The sequence below is a fragment of the Mugil cephalus genome, chromosome 5, assembly GCF_022458985.1.
Source record: "Mugil cephalus isolate CIBA_MC_2020 chromosome 5, CIBA_Mcephalus_1.1, whole genome shotgun sequence".
Classification (NCBI taxonomy): Eukaryota; Metazoa; Chordata; class Actinopteri; order Mugiliformes; family Mugilidae; genus Mugil; species Mugil cephalus.
Genome location: NC_061774.1, coordinates 3674997 through 3696138, shown reverse-complemented (window position 1 = coordinate 3696138; position 21142 = coordinate 3674997). Strand labels below are relative to the sequence as shown.

Genomic DNA, 21142 nt, shown 5'->3' with positions numbered 1-21142 from the left:
AACCTTGGATGAACTTTTGAAGATTGATTTTACTTTTTTAAATTGAGGATTATTTAGCGGGGGGACTGATTTTGTTACCGTGCGCAATAAAGATGTAGCAGGTGGTGTGAAATCCTGAAATCCCGCACTGCTGCATTTTTGAAGGCCATTGCTCTTCTGCTGACTTCTTTGTTTTGCATGTATGATATTTCAGCAGCTGTGCGCTGACTAAAATATTGCATATGAGGCAGTCGCCTGGAGAAAAACTCAGCAAGGACTCAATAGTCCCAGCGTTACCCATTGAAAAAATAGTATTTTGACCTGCTCATGTGTAACAGAATACTTTAATTTGTAATGATAATTAAGGTGCACATAATGCACCTTAACAGTGTCCTGAATTAAGATTTTTAGAGCTAAACTATTTTATTTAGAAAGACATATTAAAATACTCCCATTTACACGGTGCAGCAGAAACACCCTGGCTATGAAGAGGACCCATTCGTGTCACGTTTGTGATATTTACTATAAAGTGTTCCATCTGAACCTTTATCGTAAATACTTCACATCACTTTACACGCCATTTCTGTTTTATTCGCGTTTACCCAAGATAAAACAGACAAATGAGAGGAGACCACATGCTCGGTGAGACAAGGAATCCCCCACGGGTCTTCTAAAATCACCGCAGCTGGAGTAAATTACATAGTCAAAGAGGCAGTAGTACAGGCAAGTACAAAAGACACCCACAACGTGTAGCGAATGTGGTATATGCTGCAAGCCTCATTGCTGCTATAAGTGACGAGTTAGGAGGTTGCGGCCACGCTCACCATAGGCATCTGCTGTCGTTACTTTCAGTGTCAGTGGGATACGAATACGAGTCCTGCCTTGATGTGGTGCTCTGGGAGAAGAGGACGGCGGTGCTACAGGGCTACGAACTGGACGCCGCCAACATGGGAGGATGGATGTTAGACAAACACCACATACTGGACATTCAGAATGGTAAGTGCTGCTCGTCTATGCAGGACATGTTTGTGACTGTGGCGCAGAAACAGGCGGCCTCTTTGGGTTACAGTCAGGCGGTCCTCACCCTGAATCACTGCAATAAATACTTGAATCAAAATGAAATATGGTTGGTCATCCCATCTGCAGATAATAGAGGAGAGTTTTGAAGGGCCGATCATTCACAGTAATGACTGAATAAATCAGTGGGTAAGTCACCGGGGTGCAGGGTCCCTATGATTCCACACCACTTGGCTATTTTAGGATAAGGACGGCATTTTGCTGCTCGTGCAGGCTTACGCTTTTGATGAACAGCCGTCATGTTTAATCCTCGCATTAATTGAATAAACTTAATTAATTTTTCGCTCTGTCATCAATCAGATTCCCGTTAATCGGCGAGTACAATCAATGGACATAAGTTTGTCTTTGTCACACCAGCGCAGAGACATAATGAAACTATCAAGCATACATACTGCAAATACACCGCTGGGTGCAGTTACACAAGGTCACACTAAATAATCTGGAGGATTCAGTCAGTACACTATTAAACGGTTTCGGTATATTGGAGGCGGTAATATGACTGCAATTATAAGAAGTATGCCTCAGGGCCTCGGGGTTGTGAGCATTGTCAGTTCGCCACACTGTTGTTTTGACATTAAACCCACTCCGGCTCTCAGACGTTGTTCCAGTTGTCCAACATAATTTGTGTCCCTTTCATCTCAAAAATAGCCGAGGTCGATCCTTAGTTTCACATCTACTTGCTGTCAGATAGAAGTTTATGAATAATGTTTTTTCTAGGAATATATTTTTTTGTCATTTCTTTTTTTTTTTTTTTTTTTGAGGGCATTCAAATCATTTTTAAATGAAATTCAAAGATTCACTTTCATAGCCCTAAAGCTGGTTTCAGACTACAGAAATTTATCAGGCAATTTATCCTCAGATTCAGTCCTCCTGACAATCAGGAGAGAGATGCATAATTTTATCCATAGGGATCTTAAACCTCACCGCTGAGTCTATTAGTATCAAACGTGTTTGATATTTAAAATCGAGATGCTCTCCTAAGAAAGGGGGAGTATCGGCTTCTCATCATTTCTGGCATGCAACTACTGTTGATGGATATTAAAATTTCACCTCCAGTTTTGCTAAACCAAGTGTCTCCCAACCATTTTCTCATCTTCACTCGTTCAGCCTTCTGCTTCATTTTTTTTTTTTTCGACTGCAAAGTATTATGAAGTTACAGCAAGCTGTTGCACCACAGTCTCTGTGTGGGTATGTGCATTCAGCACTCCCCGATCTGGCACGATGCAGGATCTAAACTGTGTCCCGTAGAGTGCCGTGTGCCATTATTTCAAGTCTTGTAATGTGTGCAGTTTTGAGATCAGAGAGAGGAATGTCTGTGAAGTATGTAAATATGGGTATTTAACAGTGCAAGAGTTTTTTTTTAATAAGGACAATTGCATATATTAGCGTAAAAGCTCGGTTTGGCAAATGCAAATCTAATCCAAAATACAGTATATTTAGGAAAAATGGAAGCACATGTTTGTAATAAGTTTTCCCTTTATTAATGTGAAAAATAAACTTTAGAGTTCGTTAGTAGAATCACAGCCTCAAACCATTTAAATGGGACAGTGTTTGGTTCAATATCTGTGTGACGGAACATTTGTTGTAATCTATACTCCCATGGTCATGTCTGCCGTCTCGCTTCATTTACACTTCTGTATAGGCATATATAGTAAATGCCGTTTAAATGCAGTATAGCATGTTTCTGTGCAGACGTAACTGTTGATACTCATCCTCCTGTAAGCCATTATCAGATGAATAAAAACATTTTGGGAGGAGAATGCGCTGAAGAAAAGTAGATAAGCTCAGTTCCTCCGAACAAACTTTTAAATGTGACTTTTTTATTATTATTTTTAAAAGCAGAGCCTGAGACAGAAAGTGTAAAGTCGCACTTCTTGCGCTGCATTGTGTAATGTTAACATGACCATTATGTGCTCATCAGGTGGGTGGGTGGAGGTATCAGTATAAACAATCCCTACGAAAACATCATCAAGCAGTTAGTATGCCTTCCACTCCGAGCTGTGTGAGAGAGAGTTGTGTTGCACACCTACACTCACTCAGAGGTCGCGCTGTTCACCTAACAGGTAGCACAGGCGGCTTTTCTGACTCACTCCTGTTTGCAGCGTTTTGTTTAAGCTGCGACGAAGCCAACTCCTCAAAATATAGCGAAAATACATACAACTATTTATTTTTTGTGCGTTATCAGGCAGCAGGCTAGTCTTCAACAGTTTAGTGTGTATTGCTTCATGATGAATGCTTGCGTCAGTAATGGCAATGTCACCGATGCATTCGGTGTACGTGCAATAGACAAATGAATTGCTTGAAAATGTGGTTTTACATATTGTCATCCAAGTGCAACAGCCGATGCTCAAACGTCTGCAAAGCATCACCAGTAGCTGTACTGAGGCTGAAGTTGCAAATAAGGCTCAGTCTGTGGTTTTCGTATGTGTCCACGGTTCTGATGCTGAATTTGAATCGCCTCCTGTATTTTCTAAATCTCTATTTGCATCATAAAAATGCAGCATAAGCTGACCAAAGGAAATTCTCGAGGTCTCTGTGTGGTACCTCCACCGCCCTGATGTGTTGTAGTTACCTTTACAGGGGTGTTAACATGAGTCCTGGAACGTCCATACAAAGGCTCTGGCATAAAAGTACGAATCTTTTTCAACCCAAACTTTAAATAAACCACTGAGATTATTTTTGTTAGCAGATATTTTGGCTACCAGAAGGAGGTGTGCTTCTAAAGAGCCGTGCTGCTACAAGTCTGTTCTGCTTGCTTTCTGAATATGCTTTTATAGCATCTTCCATGCACACCTCCATTTGGCAGGGGCAACACTGTTCATCCCACAGTACTCAGTGGGTTTGCACAATAATATCATCTATATATTGTTCGCGTACAACGGTCTTCTTGCATCTCAGAGATTGCGCAAGCTGCCTTTTGTCAGAGATGCTTGTGGAAAACATGTCAGAGAGGCTTTGTTCAATCCTTGATGTTACTTTGTCCTGCTTCTTTGTTAAACATTAAAAGAATAGACATAGGAGCCCATTGCCGAACCCAATCTGTCAAGCCATCCAGAACCTGAAGTTTGTGAAGTGTGCAAAAGAACACTGAAATAGGCCTCTAGCCTGACTGCTGCTGGTGCATTGCGTTTTATCCCACCTGTCTCAAAGTATAGCACAGCCACCTCCAAAGCCTTCACTCTGGCAGCAACACAGTTGGAGTTGTAGTCGCTGTGAGGTGCATTTGTGATCAACAGATAGGCTGAGGGTGTGTGATATGCTAATGTGCGCTGCATCCTTTAGATTGAGCTGAACTGTGTATCTGAATTTATCAGGAAATCGGATGTTGCCGTGGATGAGGAATCATCATGTGCTGTGGAGTCTTGTTCTAGTACATGGAAACAGTGGTGACAGAAATAAAACAAGAACCAGATGGTGTCAAGATTTTTTTTTCTTATTCAGTTAATGCTGCAGCCTCCCCAAGGCCTTTTCACACTCTTCACTTGTTCTATTACAACGTCGCCCCAAAAATACATGGCAAAGGCTGTCTAAAATTAAATGGTTCCAAAATAGTTAAGCAAACCAGTGTTGTTCTGTCTCGTTTACCTCCGTTTGAAAGAAGCTCAATCAGTTTGCCAAAGGGTTTCATGTTGTAATCCTTTATTTCTCCCCAAAGACAGTGTGCTCTGAATCACGGTGAAATATTTCTGTTAGCAACTTTGGCAGGCTAGTTAATCCAGAGTTCACATCAAAGTATAAACCCTGTCTGTAATCAGATCTATTTTTTGCCCTCGCACATTCATTTTTATTACAGCGGTTGTGAGGAGACACCTGGTTTTATTCCCTTGCATTTTCTCAATCCAAACTGAATTATTCAGTCTTGCATTCAGCCATTTTTTGACATTTGAGATTTATGGCCCACGTGGGTTTTTAGGCAAGGAAGGCAGTCGATATCCTCGGCCGGCATGAAGATGAATCCAAATATCACTGTTTGCCTTCATTGCTGCTCCAGTATTGATTCTTTAATGCTGTAAACCCTGACTAATGTCCTCACCCAACATGTTAGCGAGCAGTGGTCCTCTGCAGATGCACCGTGGTTTAGCTGCAAATATTTGCTATTGCTCTTTGTTGTGACTCCTGCTTCATTTTTGCACCACTTCCAACATCTGAGGACTTTTTTTCTCATCGTTTCTGGCAAAAGCCTTCAACTTCTCTCGGCCTCCCCCCCAGAGCCTGTCAAACTAGATAAGGCAAATTGCTGGTGTCTGAGCTTTAGTCATGTCCTCCTGCCCCTCCTTTCTTTGTTACAAGTGGATATGCTGTGGCTTGTCTCTATCTGGTGTAACATACTCTGATTCTTCCTGGAGACAGCCAGAGTTTTAGCAATTTGGTGTATTTGGTATCTCTGAGTGTACTTACTGTACAGCTCTTGGATGTGCTGCATTTGAAGCACTGTGAGGTTTTCTGGCCACTTTTAGCCTCCATCAGGATCAGTGGGAGCCTGGCTGGGTGGTATCTCACAGAATGACACAGTGCAAAGGAGAACAAAGAAGGACAGGGTGCAATTAAGACACATTCCCACTCCTCCCCGACCAATCTCTACACTCTCTATGTGTCACCAAGGTGACATTGCTGTGGGCGCTCCAGTTTTTTTTTTTTTTTGTATCAGGTACGGAGGCACGGCCTTGCATTTGTACCATTAATCATCTTTGAAGCTGTGATGTTAGTATTAAAGTGTTTTTTTTTCTTTCTTTCTTTCTTTTCCCACTACACGATTCAAATTGGCCGTTTATCAAACTAATTATTATCTTCTGTAATAATTCGAGGGAATTGATTCAGTTTGAGACAGTTCCATCTCTGTAAACAGATATCTGCCTATGAATATGCAGCACCTGTACGGCCCAGACATGATTTTGGTGCTGGGAGTTTCCAGGTTTCCTTTCGTAGTCCAAGCAGCATTGACCAGTTACGTTGCATAGGCTTACATGCCACATGGAGACCAAGGTAGAGTTTCTTGTCATTCCCTGTCAACATGATGTCATGTTTGTAAAGCAAACACCCTGAACAAAACCTTTGCACTGGTTCTAAACTGTCTGGCTGCAGACCTCGTCTCTCAGCTCAAACTTGCGTTTGGGAACAGGCAGGCTTGGTCCCAGATATGGGTTATGCTTTATTCGTGTGTGCTTTCCACACAGGAAGTCTTCAAACATTTGCCATTGCCCACAGAGACGGAGTGTTCAGTCGATAACCGATTGGCACTGTGAGCGCTGAGAGGAATTATCTTTTCTATATAAAGTCAGAGTTTGTGGAGATGATTTTCTGCATCTTGCTCAGATATTCCTGTAATGACTCCTCTTCTAGTTTTCTATTTTCCACTATATTTTTTTTGATAGAAAATGGCCTTCGTGCTTTGTGCACATTTCATTCACAGTAATTTATTTTCTCTACACATTTCAATTTTGTATTGTTTTCAGCGTCTTTGTGCCATTATTCGAGAAATTGCACGCTGCTCTTAGAGTTTAATGTGTCTGAGTGTTTAGTAATGTGGTAAATGCTGCACGCCGTGCACTTACATTGCATTACGGCTATGTGTTTGCCGGATGGAACGATATTGGAATGAACTTGGAGCAAGAGAGACAACAGATTTTCATAGTTTCTAAAAAAGATTTTTCACACCATGCCAAGAAAAACAGCGACTTCTCTCTTCCACTAACTTTTATACAAATTTGAAACACGCCTCCACACATTCATTTACTAATCAATGAGCAGACACATCCCTAACGGCTGATCTATTCTGCAGCCGCACTTTGACTTGAAATCTCCTCTGCAAAATCTGTCGAGGGAGCGCAAGTTTGTTTCAGCCTGTGCAGAAAAAAAAAACAAAACTGCAAAATTGTGTTTCGGCTTTCTCACATAATAACAGCGCCGGGAAGGTTTGTTTAGAGTTTTGTAATTTTCTTCCAAACATAGAGCAGAGTGAAAGAAAAAAGAAAGCATAAAATATTTATGAATACACGTTTATGGACTTCAAAGCCATTTCAGTCCGGACGCTGTTGGAGTCCCTTTCTGAGCCCTGAGGTTCTGGATAGTCAGAAGCCAAATTCCCATCAGCACAGCTCTCCAGCTGAGACATCAGTAGCTTGATCCTTGCAACAATCATCAGCAGTAATGTGTCATGACCAAGTGTCCTTGAGGGAAGAAAGCAGAACCTTAATCTGCTCTCACTCTAAGCTGACGGCTGCCGTTGTGTGTGTGAGAAAATCAAAGTGAAAAAGTATAGTGTCAATAGTGTGGACTGATGGCAGGGGTTAGCCGATGATTGAGAAGTGTATTTAATCCATTACATTATGCTGTCTAATAGCCTATGGTAAAGCTCGTGTGCGCAGTGTACGGTGATGGGAGTGTAAACAGAGAGGAACACGGTGCCTTGTCAAAATGACCTCAGCCTTTGATTTATTTTTCTTTAAAGCACATCGTCTGCCAAACTACTTGACTGCTGTAGTGCTGCAACCGATCCGTGCCCCACGCACCGCACGGCATGCTGGACGTTATCAACGGCCCCGTCTTTCCTCAGAATGGCGAGAAGATGTCGCACAAATGTACATTAGAATTCCAGTCAGATTACACAGCTTGGTTGTTTTTTGTAGCTATGTTTCTCTGGTGCGGAGTCAACCTTTCAGCTCGCTGAGTGTTTTCATCACACTGTGTGTTTCATTCAGTGAGTCGACGCATGGATCACGGTTCAATTAAAGTCCCAAGGTCGCCCGTTTGATGGCGTCACACATAAAGCATTCCCCCGGACCTATTTGTCTTTGTTAGGGGCTCGTGTATAATGCTCTCGGATACAAAAGACGGATTGGTCAGGTCGTCCTGTCAAGAGTCTCGTCCGACCGTGCTTTCATTGGAATTCGCCCTTCAATCAATTAAATCAGTGAAAGGAACTAATCAGAGAAGGGACAAGCGGTAAGGCTGCACGCTTGATTTCACATACATCGGGAGTTACGATGGCCTTCGGTGTGGGAGAAGGACATTATGTGGCCATTCAGTGGTGTCATAGATCCACTAATTAGGACAGAGGCTGTGTGAATTCACACAAGTTGCTGGATGTGAATAATTAAGCGCTTCCAGCATGCACTTCTTCCCTTTGATGTGCTTTTTTTTTTCTCTTTGAAGAGAGTCCCTCTATATCGACATCCCCCCCCCCCCAAAAAATGTAGTTATATCTGCTTCTTGTTAAAATATTAATCTGTAGTTACTCACCAAATTTGGTGGGTCTTCAGAGAAATGCACTGTTGGAAGAAGGCACTTACATGGCACTGTATTTATGTTTACTCCCTCTTTGTGGCTTGGGGAGAACAGGCTCCCTGTCAAGTTAAAAAGAGCATTATTTTACATGAAATGCACTTGTGGAGGGTTTCCAGGAAACGCATCTATAGCGCTGAGTTGGCTGATGGTCAGCTGTTTGTCCCAGAGCCGCGTCTGCTCCCTGCACTATTTAAATCATGGCCGTAAACCATCATTTCTCACGTTGTGTGAAAAACATATTAGGGACGAGTCCTCAAAAGGCCTTTCACACCTCTGAAATATAACTGACTGGCTGATGGTCAAAGGAGCCACAGTACTTGGGATTACGGTTGAGAGCATCATTTTAGAAAATATGTTCAATTACTCTCTGCCAAGAAAATGCTGATCTACCCTTCTGAAATGCACTCTGATACGTCTGTGTGTGGAGCCCGGAGCAGGAGTCATCAGTTGGTTGGGCTGGAGAAATAAATACAGCACATGAGTCTTTACACCGAGCGAATCACCTCTCAGTGCTGGTCCTGTGCTTAAAACAAAGACGCACGAGTGAAATCAATTATTTGAACTGCTCGGTGTTTCCATTTTATTTCGGTCTGTCTAAAAGCCAGCGACTGGCCATTTGCCAGCGCCTGACATCGGTGAGCCTCTGTGGCCCTTCGTTGTAGCGGTGTGCCCTCCACCATTGGCACAGGTCGGACTCCCGTCTGCGGCTTTTCAACTGATTAAACATGTTGAATCAGTGGGGGAGCACGTCGGTCAGAGAGAGAACTCTGATTGGCTGCTCAGCTCAGCGAGCCAGTGCACCACGAGAGAAACAGAAGTACAAAGGGCACCCAGACGGCTTCTTTTTTGTTTGTTTTTCTCATTTTCCTTCGTCTAATTTGAACATTCAAAGACAGATATTTTCACAACAAAATGATCATTTTGAGTTAATGAACTGTAGACCAACTGTGTCATTCTGGAGAGTTTGAAGCTCGTCCTAGCTACCTATTCTAACAGCGAATAGTAGCCCTTCTGCTTTCTCCTTTTGAATGACGACTATCGACACCTGCTAGTACGATGAGTTATTTCCTCTTATGCAGATGAAGAAGATATGTGCCAGCTGGCCTGTCTTTCTTGAAGCATGTGTGCAACGTCTTGGTCCAACCACAGGTGCCGTGACGTGCTATTCATTGCTAGCAGTTCTTTGATTTAGGTTTGGTGTGTCCGTTACGCTCAGATGTCTGTTCCCTCTCGTGCATCTCAGAACGCATCCTGCTCAAATATAGCGCAGATAATGAGCCCAGCTCTCCACCATCAGTGACAAAATCATGGTTTCACACCTTCAAATGAGCGCTGTTTCATTTTTCAGGTATTCTTTACAAAGGGAGCGGGGAGAACCAGTTCATCTCCCTCCAACCGCCTGTGATTTCCACTGTGATGGGGAACGGACGGCGCAGGAGCATCTCGTGCCCCAGCTGTAACGGGCAGGCCCAAGGCAACAAGCTGTTGGCGCCGGTGGCTCTGGCATGGGGCATCGACGGGAGCTTGTATGTCGGAGACTTCAACTACATCCGTCGCATCTACCCATCTGGCAACGTCACAAGTATCATGGAGCTTAGGTAAGGCCGAGGCCTTGCTGTCACACCTTTCATGGATTAACCTTTTCATTTCTATGAGGGATTTACATAAAAACTCAAAATTAAAGAACAAGAGGTGATTATTTTAGTGTAAGTTCATTTGTAATTATACAGAAAAAAATATGTATTGAACAGATTTTTATGAAAAAAAGAAAAAGAAAAACAACAACAACTACATAACTGAAACTGACTCCAAAAATGCAACATGAGAGTAAAGGGAGAGGAAACTAAAATGGGTGTTTGGGCAGACTTTCAGTCGCACACATCTTCCCTTTACCAATAGAAATATGAAATCTTTTCCCTATCCATCTCCATAATTAGGAAAGACATCCTGTCTTCAGCGTGTAATTGGGATGATTTACGCCCTCATGCCAACTTGGCTTCTCGCAGCAATGACTCTGATTCGGCCAGTTGGCTTATTTTAAAGTGGCAGATGCTGATTAAATGTACATTGGGCCATCATCTTGCATGAGGCACATACATGACGAACATATGAAAACTGCCTTAAAAGCAACGTAGGTCACCACACTGTTGGCAGGTTGTTGTACATCAGGTTTTTATAAGTTCATATTAGGATGAAGAGTGTGCAGCAGAAATCTGTAACGGGTGAAAAAAATGTATTCACCCGCAAATGTAGCTGCACTGGGTTCAAAGTGTGTGTGGACTGAAAGCAGGGAGCTGCAGAGAAGGAGCATGCATCACCAGCAACTCTTCACTAGATAAATCATCTGTTTAAAAAATGTTTATGACTTCTTATGACTATTTTACTCTGTTCACAAGAAGAGGAGCAAAACAACTACATTTAGGACTTGCTTTAGCTTTATGAAATTTAGTCTGGATTTTATTTTGTTTGTCTTCACAGTAGATGGTAATACAGATATAAAATCATTTTATTAAAAAAAAAAACACTATGTTTTTATTGTCTGAGGAAACACTAACTGTTCAATTATTTTATGTTATATTTCAATCATCCAAAGACCCAAGCGGTTCCAGGTTTTGGTATATATCAAGCTGCATGAGTGGGATTCACTGAACGTCTTTCAGCTGCTGTTAGAATAACATCTGTATTTAGATTCTGGCTTCAGTGGTCAGTGTAGCAAGTGGCGCAGAATCAATATTTCAATATGAGCGGTCAGACTGAGAAAAGCAGCAGTAATGTAGGACAGGGTTCTGTCAACACAAGAGAACATGTTTTCCTCTCTGAGGGCTGGAACTTGGCGCCACGGTCCCACCTCTCCACTTTCTGCCGATCGGACTGTCACTGCCTGCCGCCTTCTCTCATGTTGATTCTTCAAGGGGATTGCTTTGATTTTCTGAGTTTTTACCTGTTCGATTATTTTTCCTTCGCCAGACTCTGGGAGAAAAGTGAGGCTTTTTAGATTAATTTTTAGCACTGGCTTTGCTGACTCCTCCTGGTTTCACTGAGGAACAACATAAAAAAGTAGCAACATCAAAAAAAAATATCAGGTTGAGCCTATAAATCATTGCTGTGACAAAAAATAACAACCTTGAAAATGAAAAGCACCCCTTCAACATGTATAAGTTTCATTATCTTGATTCTTTTTCCTCTTTTCCTGCTCTCTCTGTACCTGTCGTAGAAATAAAGACTTTAGACACAGGTAGGTGTGTTATTGTAGTGCATGTTTCATTGTATTCTCTCTGTACAATGTCGTCTTTATAAATATGAATAACTCTCCCTTTTACAGTCTTATTTAGCGTCAGTGATTGCCTTGTGTAATTATAACAGACCAATTATGACTTGATTACATTTAAACACGTCGACTGTCAGAATTATTGTGTGATTATTGACGAAGTGTAAAACTCATTGGAATCCTTTTCAAATTTAAAACGTGTATAAGTGCAAAATTAAAGGTTAAAACAAAAAGAAATGTATACAATTAACGTCTACGTGTATCGCAGGCTAATACCAGAGTGCTGCAATAAACAGTATCATTGTGAAGCTTGTAATTACATTTCCAGCAATAGTGTTTGGCAGATGTTCTCATCCAGAGGGGCTTACGCGACTGCTTTGTATTCATGATTAGGGAAGCGGGTGTCGCATCAAGTGAAGATGCACATTGGCGGCAATTAGGTTGTCCCAGGGATTAACCTGACCCCAAAAGCCAGAGGTGGTCCAGAGTGTAAAATGGAGCAACTTTATTAAGCTCGCTGTCAAGGAGCAATGATTGTGGTTCATCGGGAATTCAGATTTGCCTTATGTCATACGTCCCATGACATTTAAAGATAGAAACCGGAAATTCTGCTATTAAAACGTCTAAGCTATAAGTAAGGTAAAATAAAAGACCAGCAAGAAGCTTCACAATGTTAATATTTATTGTAGCATGCAGGTGTCTCATTTACTGCAGGATGACTGTAAAAGAAAGGGTCACTTAATGTTATTTTGGGCATTAACTCTTATTAGACGTCAGGTTTTATGACTCCATCTTTATCATTTTACAAAGATGTTTCATAGCCACATTTATTTTGCCATCACATTATACACTTGCAAAGCCAACCAGTATTGAGTGAGGCCCCATTAAGCTGGAGCACAACCAGGGAAGCCATGTTTACGACTGCACAGTAAAGCACGCTATTTTTTTTTATGATAACTGCCTCTGATTTGAGCTCTTTAATGATACTTAAGCACCTGCTATGCATTAACTCCGCCTTAATTCAATAGATCTCAAATAAAACGTTTGTCGAAATGCCACCGTCACACAAAATTATCATTTAATTGGCCTTTTTAAGTATAAAATATCAGTCAATCATGTGTGGTAAATGCTTTTGATTCCTAATCTTTGCCATGTTTGCTTTGTGATCCATAAGAGCTACATCCATTATGTGACGGTTCAAAGAAAGCAAATAAGCAGAACCAGATGCCATTAGTTGTTGCACTTTGTTAACATTTTCCAGTCATTTCTGTTATTTCCAAAGGCTTCTCCCCACAGGGGAGTGAGAACAAATGAAATGATCTGGCACACAAATCGTCATTTCTGCTTTGTATACTGGAACCCCACCGCAGTGGAATATCCTGTTAAATTTTGTTTGACTTCCATCACTTCAGGCTTCTCTGTTTTCCACTTTTTCATCCTCAAAGGCTCTGCCCTTTTCCCCCGCCATGGAAATTCTTCACACCGTTTCTCACGGCATTAAAAACAGACATTATTCCCCCTATGTTCATTATCCATGCACATGAGAATGTTGTTACTAATTTTAAGTTGAAGATAAGGTTTGTCTGTTAAGCAGCAACGCAACAGGGAAAAACAAGTTACGCTTAATTAGCAATTTGTGGTGTGTGTTTTAGAAAATAACATTTAGCGTATTATGTGACTGAATGTTGGTATTAACTTTATGCAATTTAATAATCACATTAGTCTCAAGCAAGTTTGCTAACTTCATTCCCCTAAAGCAATGTATGCTAGCATGGAAGAATCCACTCTCTTAATATTTTTAACACTTTTTTGTTAGAGGGAACATCAGACTACATTTAATTAGATCTCAGTCAGGATTTACAGGTAGTTTCAGGTATTGTGAGAGACTGATGCATGAAATCATATTTTAAAGGTAAATAAGCACAGTTAAATGAAAAGCAAGATTTTTTTTGAAGAAAAACACAGTCGATAATCACAGTGCGTAACTGAGCTATTGTCTTGGACTCAGCAACAACCCGGCACACCGGTATTACCTGGCAACTGATCCGGTTACTGGCCAGCTGTACGTGTCAGACACGAACTCCCGGAGGATCTACCGGCCGAAGACACTCACCGGGACCAAGGATCTGCAGTCAAACGCAGAGGTGTTAGCAGGGACCGGAGAACACTGCCTGCCCTTTGATGAGAACCACTGTGGCGATGGAGGCAAAGCTCCAGAGGCCCCCCTCACCGGACCCAAAGGTATCATTTAAAACTAATGAAGATGTTGTACTCTAATGGAAGGGCGGAACACGATGATGGGTTTCTCATTTAGGAGCGGCAACTGCCAGTTTAAAATTCATGTGTGCTTTGGGCTCTGTGCCCACTCCTGATTTTAATGAATGAAATTTCCTTGTGGTTTATGTGTTGAATTAAAAGTACGCTGGACTGTCTACTAAGAAATAACACTTTGTAAATTCTGTGCACTGCTGCTCCCGATGGAAAAGTTCCAAGAAGTATAAAAGATTTTGCATATCTGGATATTTCTGTAAACATAAAATATTATCATGCAAGACTTTGCACAAAGAGTTCTCTGGAAAGTACTCTCCGGGCCTTTCAAGCTTGAAGTAAAGGCTATCAAGGCACAAGTCGATCCTCGCTAGGCGCAACCTTTTGTCCACATTCAAATAGCACACGGCCATTTGTGTCATCTGTGGAACAATTGCTCACTTTTCCATAAATTCTCATGGAAGAAAAGGCTAGGAGGAATTGTTTTGCGCTAGTTGCTGCCCGCTCTGAATGCCAGGTGCAATAGCTCAGCTTCAGCTGGGTGATAAAGGCTTGAGTGAAGGCAATCTGAGGGAGCGACTCTAATGATGGAGTGGGTGGAAGCCGAGACCAGAGAAGAAACAGCAGATGGATGCTTCTTTCTTTTTTTTTTCTTCTCCTCTCAGACGTTTGCTGAACTCTGCTCAAATGTGACACTTTTCATCTGTCTGAGAATCTCAGACTGTCAAATAGCCAGCTCCCAAGGACTCACCGTGGGCTCCCTCAGCTCGTCAATGTTTCAGCAGAAAGCAATCTTGTGTGGACTGAGCCACAGGTCAAACCAAACCACTCACCTTCCACAGAAGCTTTTAAAGACTTCATTGAAAGAAAGAAATAATACTCTGAGGGTAAAAGTGAAGTTGTAGCATATTCGGAACATTTTAATCCCCCCCCCCAAAAAAAAAAAAAAAAAAACTAAAGAACAATCATCCACTTTCCTTGCAACTTCCTGAGATCAGCAGCTCTCAGAAATTGGAACCCAGACCTGCAGCATGTTAAACACAATGTGGAGAATGAAAAACGGTCTCGGTGCATGTGAGGTGTGGCTGAATTCCCATAGGTGCCGGTCTCTATTAAGCAGCACGGTGACACACAGAGTGATGTGGAGGCTGGCGTGGAGTGTTAATGTATTTTCCCAGTTTGGGACAAATGATTATTGCAGCTCCACACTGACTTGGCTGCAACTTACGAGTCTGAGCTGACACTCAATCTTTGGGACAATTTAGTCCACACTTGTCACCAAGGCAACTGCCTGTCGTTCACCTCTTTCATCTAAAACTGTCCAAAGCTGTCATTTCCATTCCCTCGCTTATTTATTTTTGCAAATGGCGCGCAGATTGTTGATGACTGCAGACTTCAAAAATCTCCTCAAAGCAGCACTCATTGACACCCCCACCTCCAGAGGTCCTTTTTAGACAGGCGGGTTACAAGACAGGGCAAGTGCATATATATACCGTATAAATACAGCCTTTCCCACTTCTGCCTGCGAAATTATTTAATACCAGAAAAGCAGCCGTTGAATTATTGATGGCTGTGCTTTTTGCAGTGACCTGAATAATGGGAAGGCAAGCTTGACACATGTATCCATCGTGTTCTGTCCACTGAGTCATGCAAGCAGAGATGCAGCCTATCTTGTGCGTTTTCCCGTTATCACAGGTCTCTCTCTTTTTCTTTTTTTTTTTTCTCACTCTCACCTTATTTCAACAGGCATTGCCGTGGACAAGAACGGGCTGATTTATTTCGTCGACGGCACCACAATCAGAAAGGTGGACCAGAACGGCATCATCTCCACTTTCCTCGGCTCCAATGACTTGACATCGGCTCGCCCCCTGACCTGTGACAACAGCATGGACGTCAACCAGGTGACTTGATGCAGCAGAGCCGGACAGCTGTTAACATAAGCCAGTGGCCTCGCGCAGAGTGTGTTTCAGTGCCGCCTTAAAGCCCCCATCCCTCTAACCCTCTTTCAGTTTGGTCACTCATCAATGACATGCCTTGTTGTGTAACTCCCCTGTGCAATATGCATATCTACACATGCACACGCATACAAGAGCTTCTTTACATGCTGCTCGCTCTGCCCGGAACCTTCTGCAATTAAATTTCAAATTGCAAAAACCGGGCACTTTCTGGGAATTTAAATAATTTCGGCAGAAACTGTATGCGCTCTTCTGACTGCTAATATTTTGTAGTGCGTTAATATCTGGATGTTTTTGTTTAATTCAGTCACATTAAATCAGACCTTTATCATGTGTGCTGGTGGCTTTGGATTGTCCCCTTTGCTTGTGTCTACTTTGTCACGGAGTGATCTTTAAAATGATGACTTTTTATTCATGTTTTTTTAATCCAATTTTTGTTTCATTCAGATCTTCTGTGCTGTGTTGTGTTATCTGCTTGATGCTGTTAGCCTGTAACATTGTTGCTGCTGCCTATCTCAGCAAGGACACACTTAAAAGGAGACGTCTGATTTATCTGGATGCAGATTTCCTGGTCAAACAAATGTCAGCTAAAGAATATCCATTTAAGAGATCTTATCCCAATACGCAGGGGCATTACTGGAATAAACCCCGGATTCCTAGAACTCTAACCATACTAACATAGTGCTCGGCAAAGGAACAACAGTGATGCAGAAATTTTTTTTTTTCTCGACCCAACAAGAGAAGAGGAATTTCTCTGAAAGCACAGGAGGAAAGCATGTGCTAGGTGGAGGATGTGATTTTGTAGGAAGTGGAGACATGAAGTGTTTACTGAAGAGATGAGTTTTCAGGTCACGGCGGATGATATGGAGGGAAGAATAATTACTCAGTTTGGGGGGCTTGTTTTGATGTGGCTGGAGCTGAATTAGTGTTTAGTGTTCCACTAGAAATTCGCCGGATGGAGGACACTTACACCGTACATGATAATGAAGCTGCACCCAGTAGCGGGTTCGCTGCACATAAAACCTTTTCGTTGACAGTACGTGACAATGGCCGGCTTCCTTCAACAAAATTTACTATCTACCTGCGAATGAAGCAACATAAAAGCTGCACCCAGTCCTAACGCACAAGGTTGAAGAATAACAATACCCTTCTTGCAGAGCAGAAGTGCAGATTTTTGTGCTTAACCACTATTGCGGTCCTTTGAGTTTTAAGATCTGACCTAAGATGAATAATGAAGGAAAATACATACTGAAGGGTTTTTTTTTTCATTGTATGAAAATGGATGAGTTCACACAATCCTCTACATCCTCCTTCTACAGAAAGTGAATTCTAAAGTGTCTCTAGCTGTTGAGAATGAAATTGCCGCGAGATCAGGTTCTCCCACCTCTCGCATTTTTTTTGTCGTTTTTAACAAACCAATTTACATTTTAATTAGATTTTTAATGTATTAATGCAGATCAGCTTACAAAAAAGAAACAGCACGTGGCTACAAACAAAACACTGCAAATGTAGATAGTGAAGGACCACAACAGTCAAAACCAAATGACCCTGACAGCAGCTATCACAAATTGTGTCCTATTAAGGGGTTAGAAAATAATAGAATGCATCAACAGAAATAAGAGCTGTGGAACAAAATTAAAGCGTGTTTTTGGCAACAAAGGGACGTGTAAACAGAAGAGAAAGCAGTCAGTGTTTGTGTATGTGTGTGGGTGGGTGGCAAACATGAAAGGGGTGAACATAAGAGAACATGAAGACAAAGGATTAAGCTTGTCACTTTTTGCTAATTAACCAAGTCATTTGGTGCGAGCCAATAAAGGCATGGTTTTGGCGGGGCTGTGTGATCCTCAGGCATCCAAGCTCGGAGAAATGGCTCAGCGCAGTTTAACTAGTGGCAGCCTTAAAGGCAGCACATTTTATTATTAATCACCCTGTGGAAAAGCACAAATCATATGTTTTGACAGTTTTGATGACACGGTTATGTGTTTGCAGGCCAGAGCAGTCATTTGTGCTGGTACAAATAAGCTTTTTTATTCACTGACATATTTCTGACAAGCTGACTTGGCCAGCGTTATAGCTTTGGCTAACATGTGCCTATTATGTACAAGACGTGGTTAATCCTGCTATTGCTTTCAATGTGCTGTTTTGAAAAATGTTTCTTTTGATTAGAAAATAAATAAATTGACAGCTTTATTTGCTTTATTTAATTGACTACCCAGTGCTACATTCGGTCTCGGGTTGTAGCACCTGGTCGTACATTACTTTATTCTGTCCAGTGACTTACAGTATCTATCGTCCTAATTCTTTATATTCATAGATGTGAGATGTGAGGGATTGCAAGCATCAGCACAAGAAGAAGCTATGAGCTAATGTTATATCCCTTAGGTTCTGACATATATATTCACTCTTCCTTTTCTCCCAGCCCTTTAAAGCCATCTAATATTTGCCGTGTTTGAACACTAATGAAAGAAGTGACTGTTCTGCAACTAAAATGTCACATTCTTGATCCCTGTAGCTGGTATACCTCATTTGTTGTGGAATATCCACCGAAATGCCAATAATCATATTTTAACTGTTTAGAATGAACAAAAACAACATCTTTAGGAAAAATACATGGTCTAGTTGAAGCTAGTGAAACCGAGGCAAGCTTCAAAGGAGGCAGGGCTGGGTCTTTGTGTGCTGAATATGAAGGGCGGCTACATGACTAAAATGCAGATGCACGTATGACTTCCTGAACTGCATACTCTTACAACACTGTAAGTTTCTCTCTGCCTACTGATCTCAGGCAACTGTGTAAATCTGGTATCTGCTTTGCCGCAATGTACGTGTGCATGTGGCCCAAAAATTCATCTTCAGTTTACTCCATCAGACTTGCTAGTCAGATGGTCGAACAGCTTAAGAGACGCCCTTCCCCCGACACATTTCCAAAGTGGGATTAGGAAATGGTGCATCTGACCATTTTTGTAACTTTTTGAAGCCAATAATCGTCATTCACATATAGCTCTGTGGAGGTGAGAAAGAAGTCAGGATTTGTACTTTTCTCTAGCTCTTTTTTTCTCATTCTTGATGCAACATTTTCTAAGAGAGTGTAACACCTTAAATGTGTACTGGAACGGCCTGTCTGAAAGTTTGCGTCAGTATACAAATTTTTAAGGAATTTTCCGTCTGCTTCCTCTCAATCATGGCTGCCTTGTCATTAGTTGCGCTAATCCAGTGATGTCTTGTTTTTTAGGTAATTTTGGAGTGGCCCACAGACCTAGCTGTCAGCCCCATGGACAACTCACTCTATGTTCTGGACAACAATATAGTGCTGCGCATTACAGAGAACGGTCAAGTGAGCATTGCAGCTGGCCGACCTATTCACTGCCCATTAGCTGGACTGGAGCGAGGAACGGCTGGTGGTCAAAGGGCGCAGTTAACCCCTCTTGAATCTGCTGTTTCTATTGCCATATCTTACCATGGTGCCATCTACATAGCAGAGACAGATGAGAGAAAGATGAGCAGGATCCGGAAGGTTTCTGTGGATGGTGAGATAACACATTTGGCCGGGTCTCCCTCCGACTGCGACTGCAAGAATGATGCCAATTGCGACTGTTACCAGACAGGGGACGGCTATGCCAAAGATGCAAGGCTCAATGCTCCATCTTCTTTAGTGGCAGCTCCAGATGGAACGCTCTACGTGGCAGACCTAGGCAACATCCGCATCCGGGCCATCTCTAGAAACGGGCCAACGTTGACTTCGAGTGCCAGCACATATGAGGTGGCTTCCCCTGATGCCCAGGAGCTGTATATGTTTGACAGCAATGGTACCCACCAACACACGGCAAGCCTGCTCACTGGCGACTTGAAATATACATTCAGCTACAGCACCGAGAACGACATCACAGCTGTCACTGATAGCAGTGGCAACACTCTGAGAATCCGTAGAGATCCTAATCGCATGCCGGTGCGTATCGTCGCACCTGACAACCAGGTGATCTGGCTGACAATGGGAACCAATGGTGGGCTGAAAACTCTCACAGCACAGGGTCAGGAGCTAGTGCTTCTCACTTACCACGGTAATAATGGCCTGCTGGCGACAAAGACATCAGAGATTGGCTGGACAACTTTCTACGAGTAAGTGTAATGGAGATTGGCAGGATCATTGTGTGGAAATGTTTATATCAGGTGCCAAAGTCCTATCGATTTACGTTGCAATTCGTTAAGGCCTTCTCAATCTGGAAACTAACCATAGCAAATTAAAACGAAATTAAAACACACATCCTACTTTTTGCATACTAACACAAATTATGTAAACAAATGTGCTTTGCATTCTGGTAAATACATTATGTTTAGTAAGAGGAAAAGTATTCCCTGCTTCTCATTCTATTCTGCTGAATAGGCAGTGTGGTGCTTTAAATGTTTTTTTTGTTTTGTTTTTTTTTTTTTTAGTTTGAGCTCAACAGCAACTACACCACCAATATTTATACCATTTTTATTTGAAACTAAAAAACCTCAGATGTTGAGCTATAGGCACGGAAATGTGTGCTACGTGTGTGCTTGCATGCGTTTAAACCTGTGCATGCTCTTTTTTTCTAGTCACACATTTCAGTAAGTTTACTCTATAATTGGTACTTACCTGAAAACTGCTCTAGGGTGCACACTTAATTGAAACCTAATTATAAAATTTGCCTCAGATCTTTAAAGTAGCCCAGTTAGACTTTAATAACTCAATGTCCTTAAAGTGTATTACATTGCTTTTATTTTTACTTGATTAAACCACGTGTTTTGTGTTTAATAACAGTACGTGGTTATAAAGTTAAAAAAGTAAAGTTGAACAGAAACACCTACTATATTTCTTGATAACAAGCTATGTGGGCTTTCTGTCATTACCACACTTTGTTTTGGTTGCATGGCCTCTCAGTGATTGGATTTTTCTCCCTTGTGTAATTTGCTGTCATGTCACATTATGCCATGAATGATATCCTGACTATAACTAAAAAAGCAAAGCATTCAGTTGAGATTATAATGACACATCAATCATCCAAATAATTGAATTCATTACAAGTCTGTGGTATTTTTTTTTATATGAAACTGATAGCTGATGAGATGTGTCACTCACCCACATTAAATATTTGGACTTTCCCTGGGGTTTGAACAGGCACCCCTTCACTTTCCGCTCTGAAAATTGAACATATACAAAAAGGAAAATGTGACATTTTAATTACAAGAAAGTCGATGGTCTTACTCAACCAGTGTGAAAGAGATGATAATTGAATGCACTGTAGCACTGAGGGCGCTCATACATATCAATGGTTTGTCATCTGATGCTCTT

The 21142-nt window shown here is 41.8% G+C and overlaps 1 protein-coding gene and 1 long non-coding RNA gene across 9 annotated transcripts in view; one reads left to right on the top strand and one right to left on the bottom strand.

Moving 5' to 3' along the window:
- si:dkey-237h12.3 (teneurin-3) overlaps nucleotides 1-21142 on the top strand; it is a 152820-nt gene that overhangs the window by 123513 nt on the left and 8165 nt on the right. For 6 of the 8 annotated variants that reach the window (XM_047584946.1, XM_047584951.1, XM_047584949.1 and 3 more), the window contains 6 exons: nucleotides 832-975; nucleotides 9689-9938; nucleotides 11555-11575; nucleotides 13617-13849; nucleotides 15623-15777; nucleotides 19061-19944. In XM_047584946.1, the coding sequence (XP_047440902.1) occupies nucleotides 832-975; nucleotides 9689-9938; nucleotides 11555-11575; nucleotides 13617-13849; nucleotides 15623-15777; nucleotides 19061-19944 (1687 nt within the window). The remainder of the gene's footprint in view (nucleotides 1-831; nucleotides 976-9688; nucleotides 9939-11554; nucleotides 11576-13616; nucleotides 13850-15622; nucleotides 15778-19060; nucleotides 19945-21142) is intronic. The other 2 variants (XM_047584950.1, XM_047584947.1) reach the window with 1 other exon arrangement.
- Nucleotides 9946-21139, bottom strand: LOC125007974. Its single transcript, XR_007112823.1, has 4 exons — nucleotides 20930-21139; nucleotides 15610-15749; nucleotides 13642-13734; nucleotides 9946-11308 (listed from the first exon to the last, which is right to left on the bottom strand). It is a non-coding gene; the product is annotated as an uncharacterized LOC125007974 (long non-coding RNA).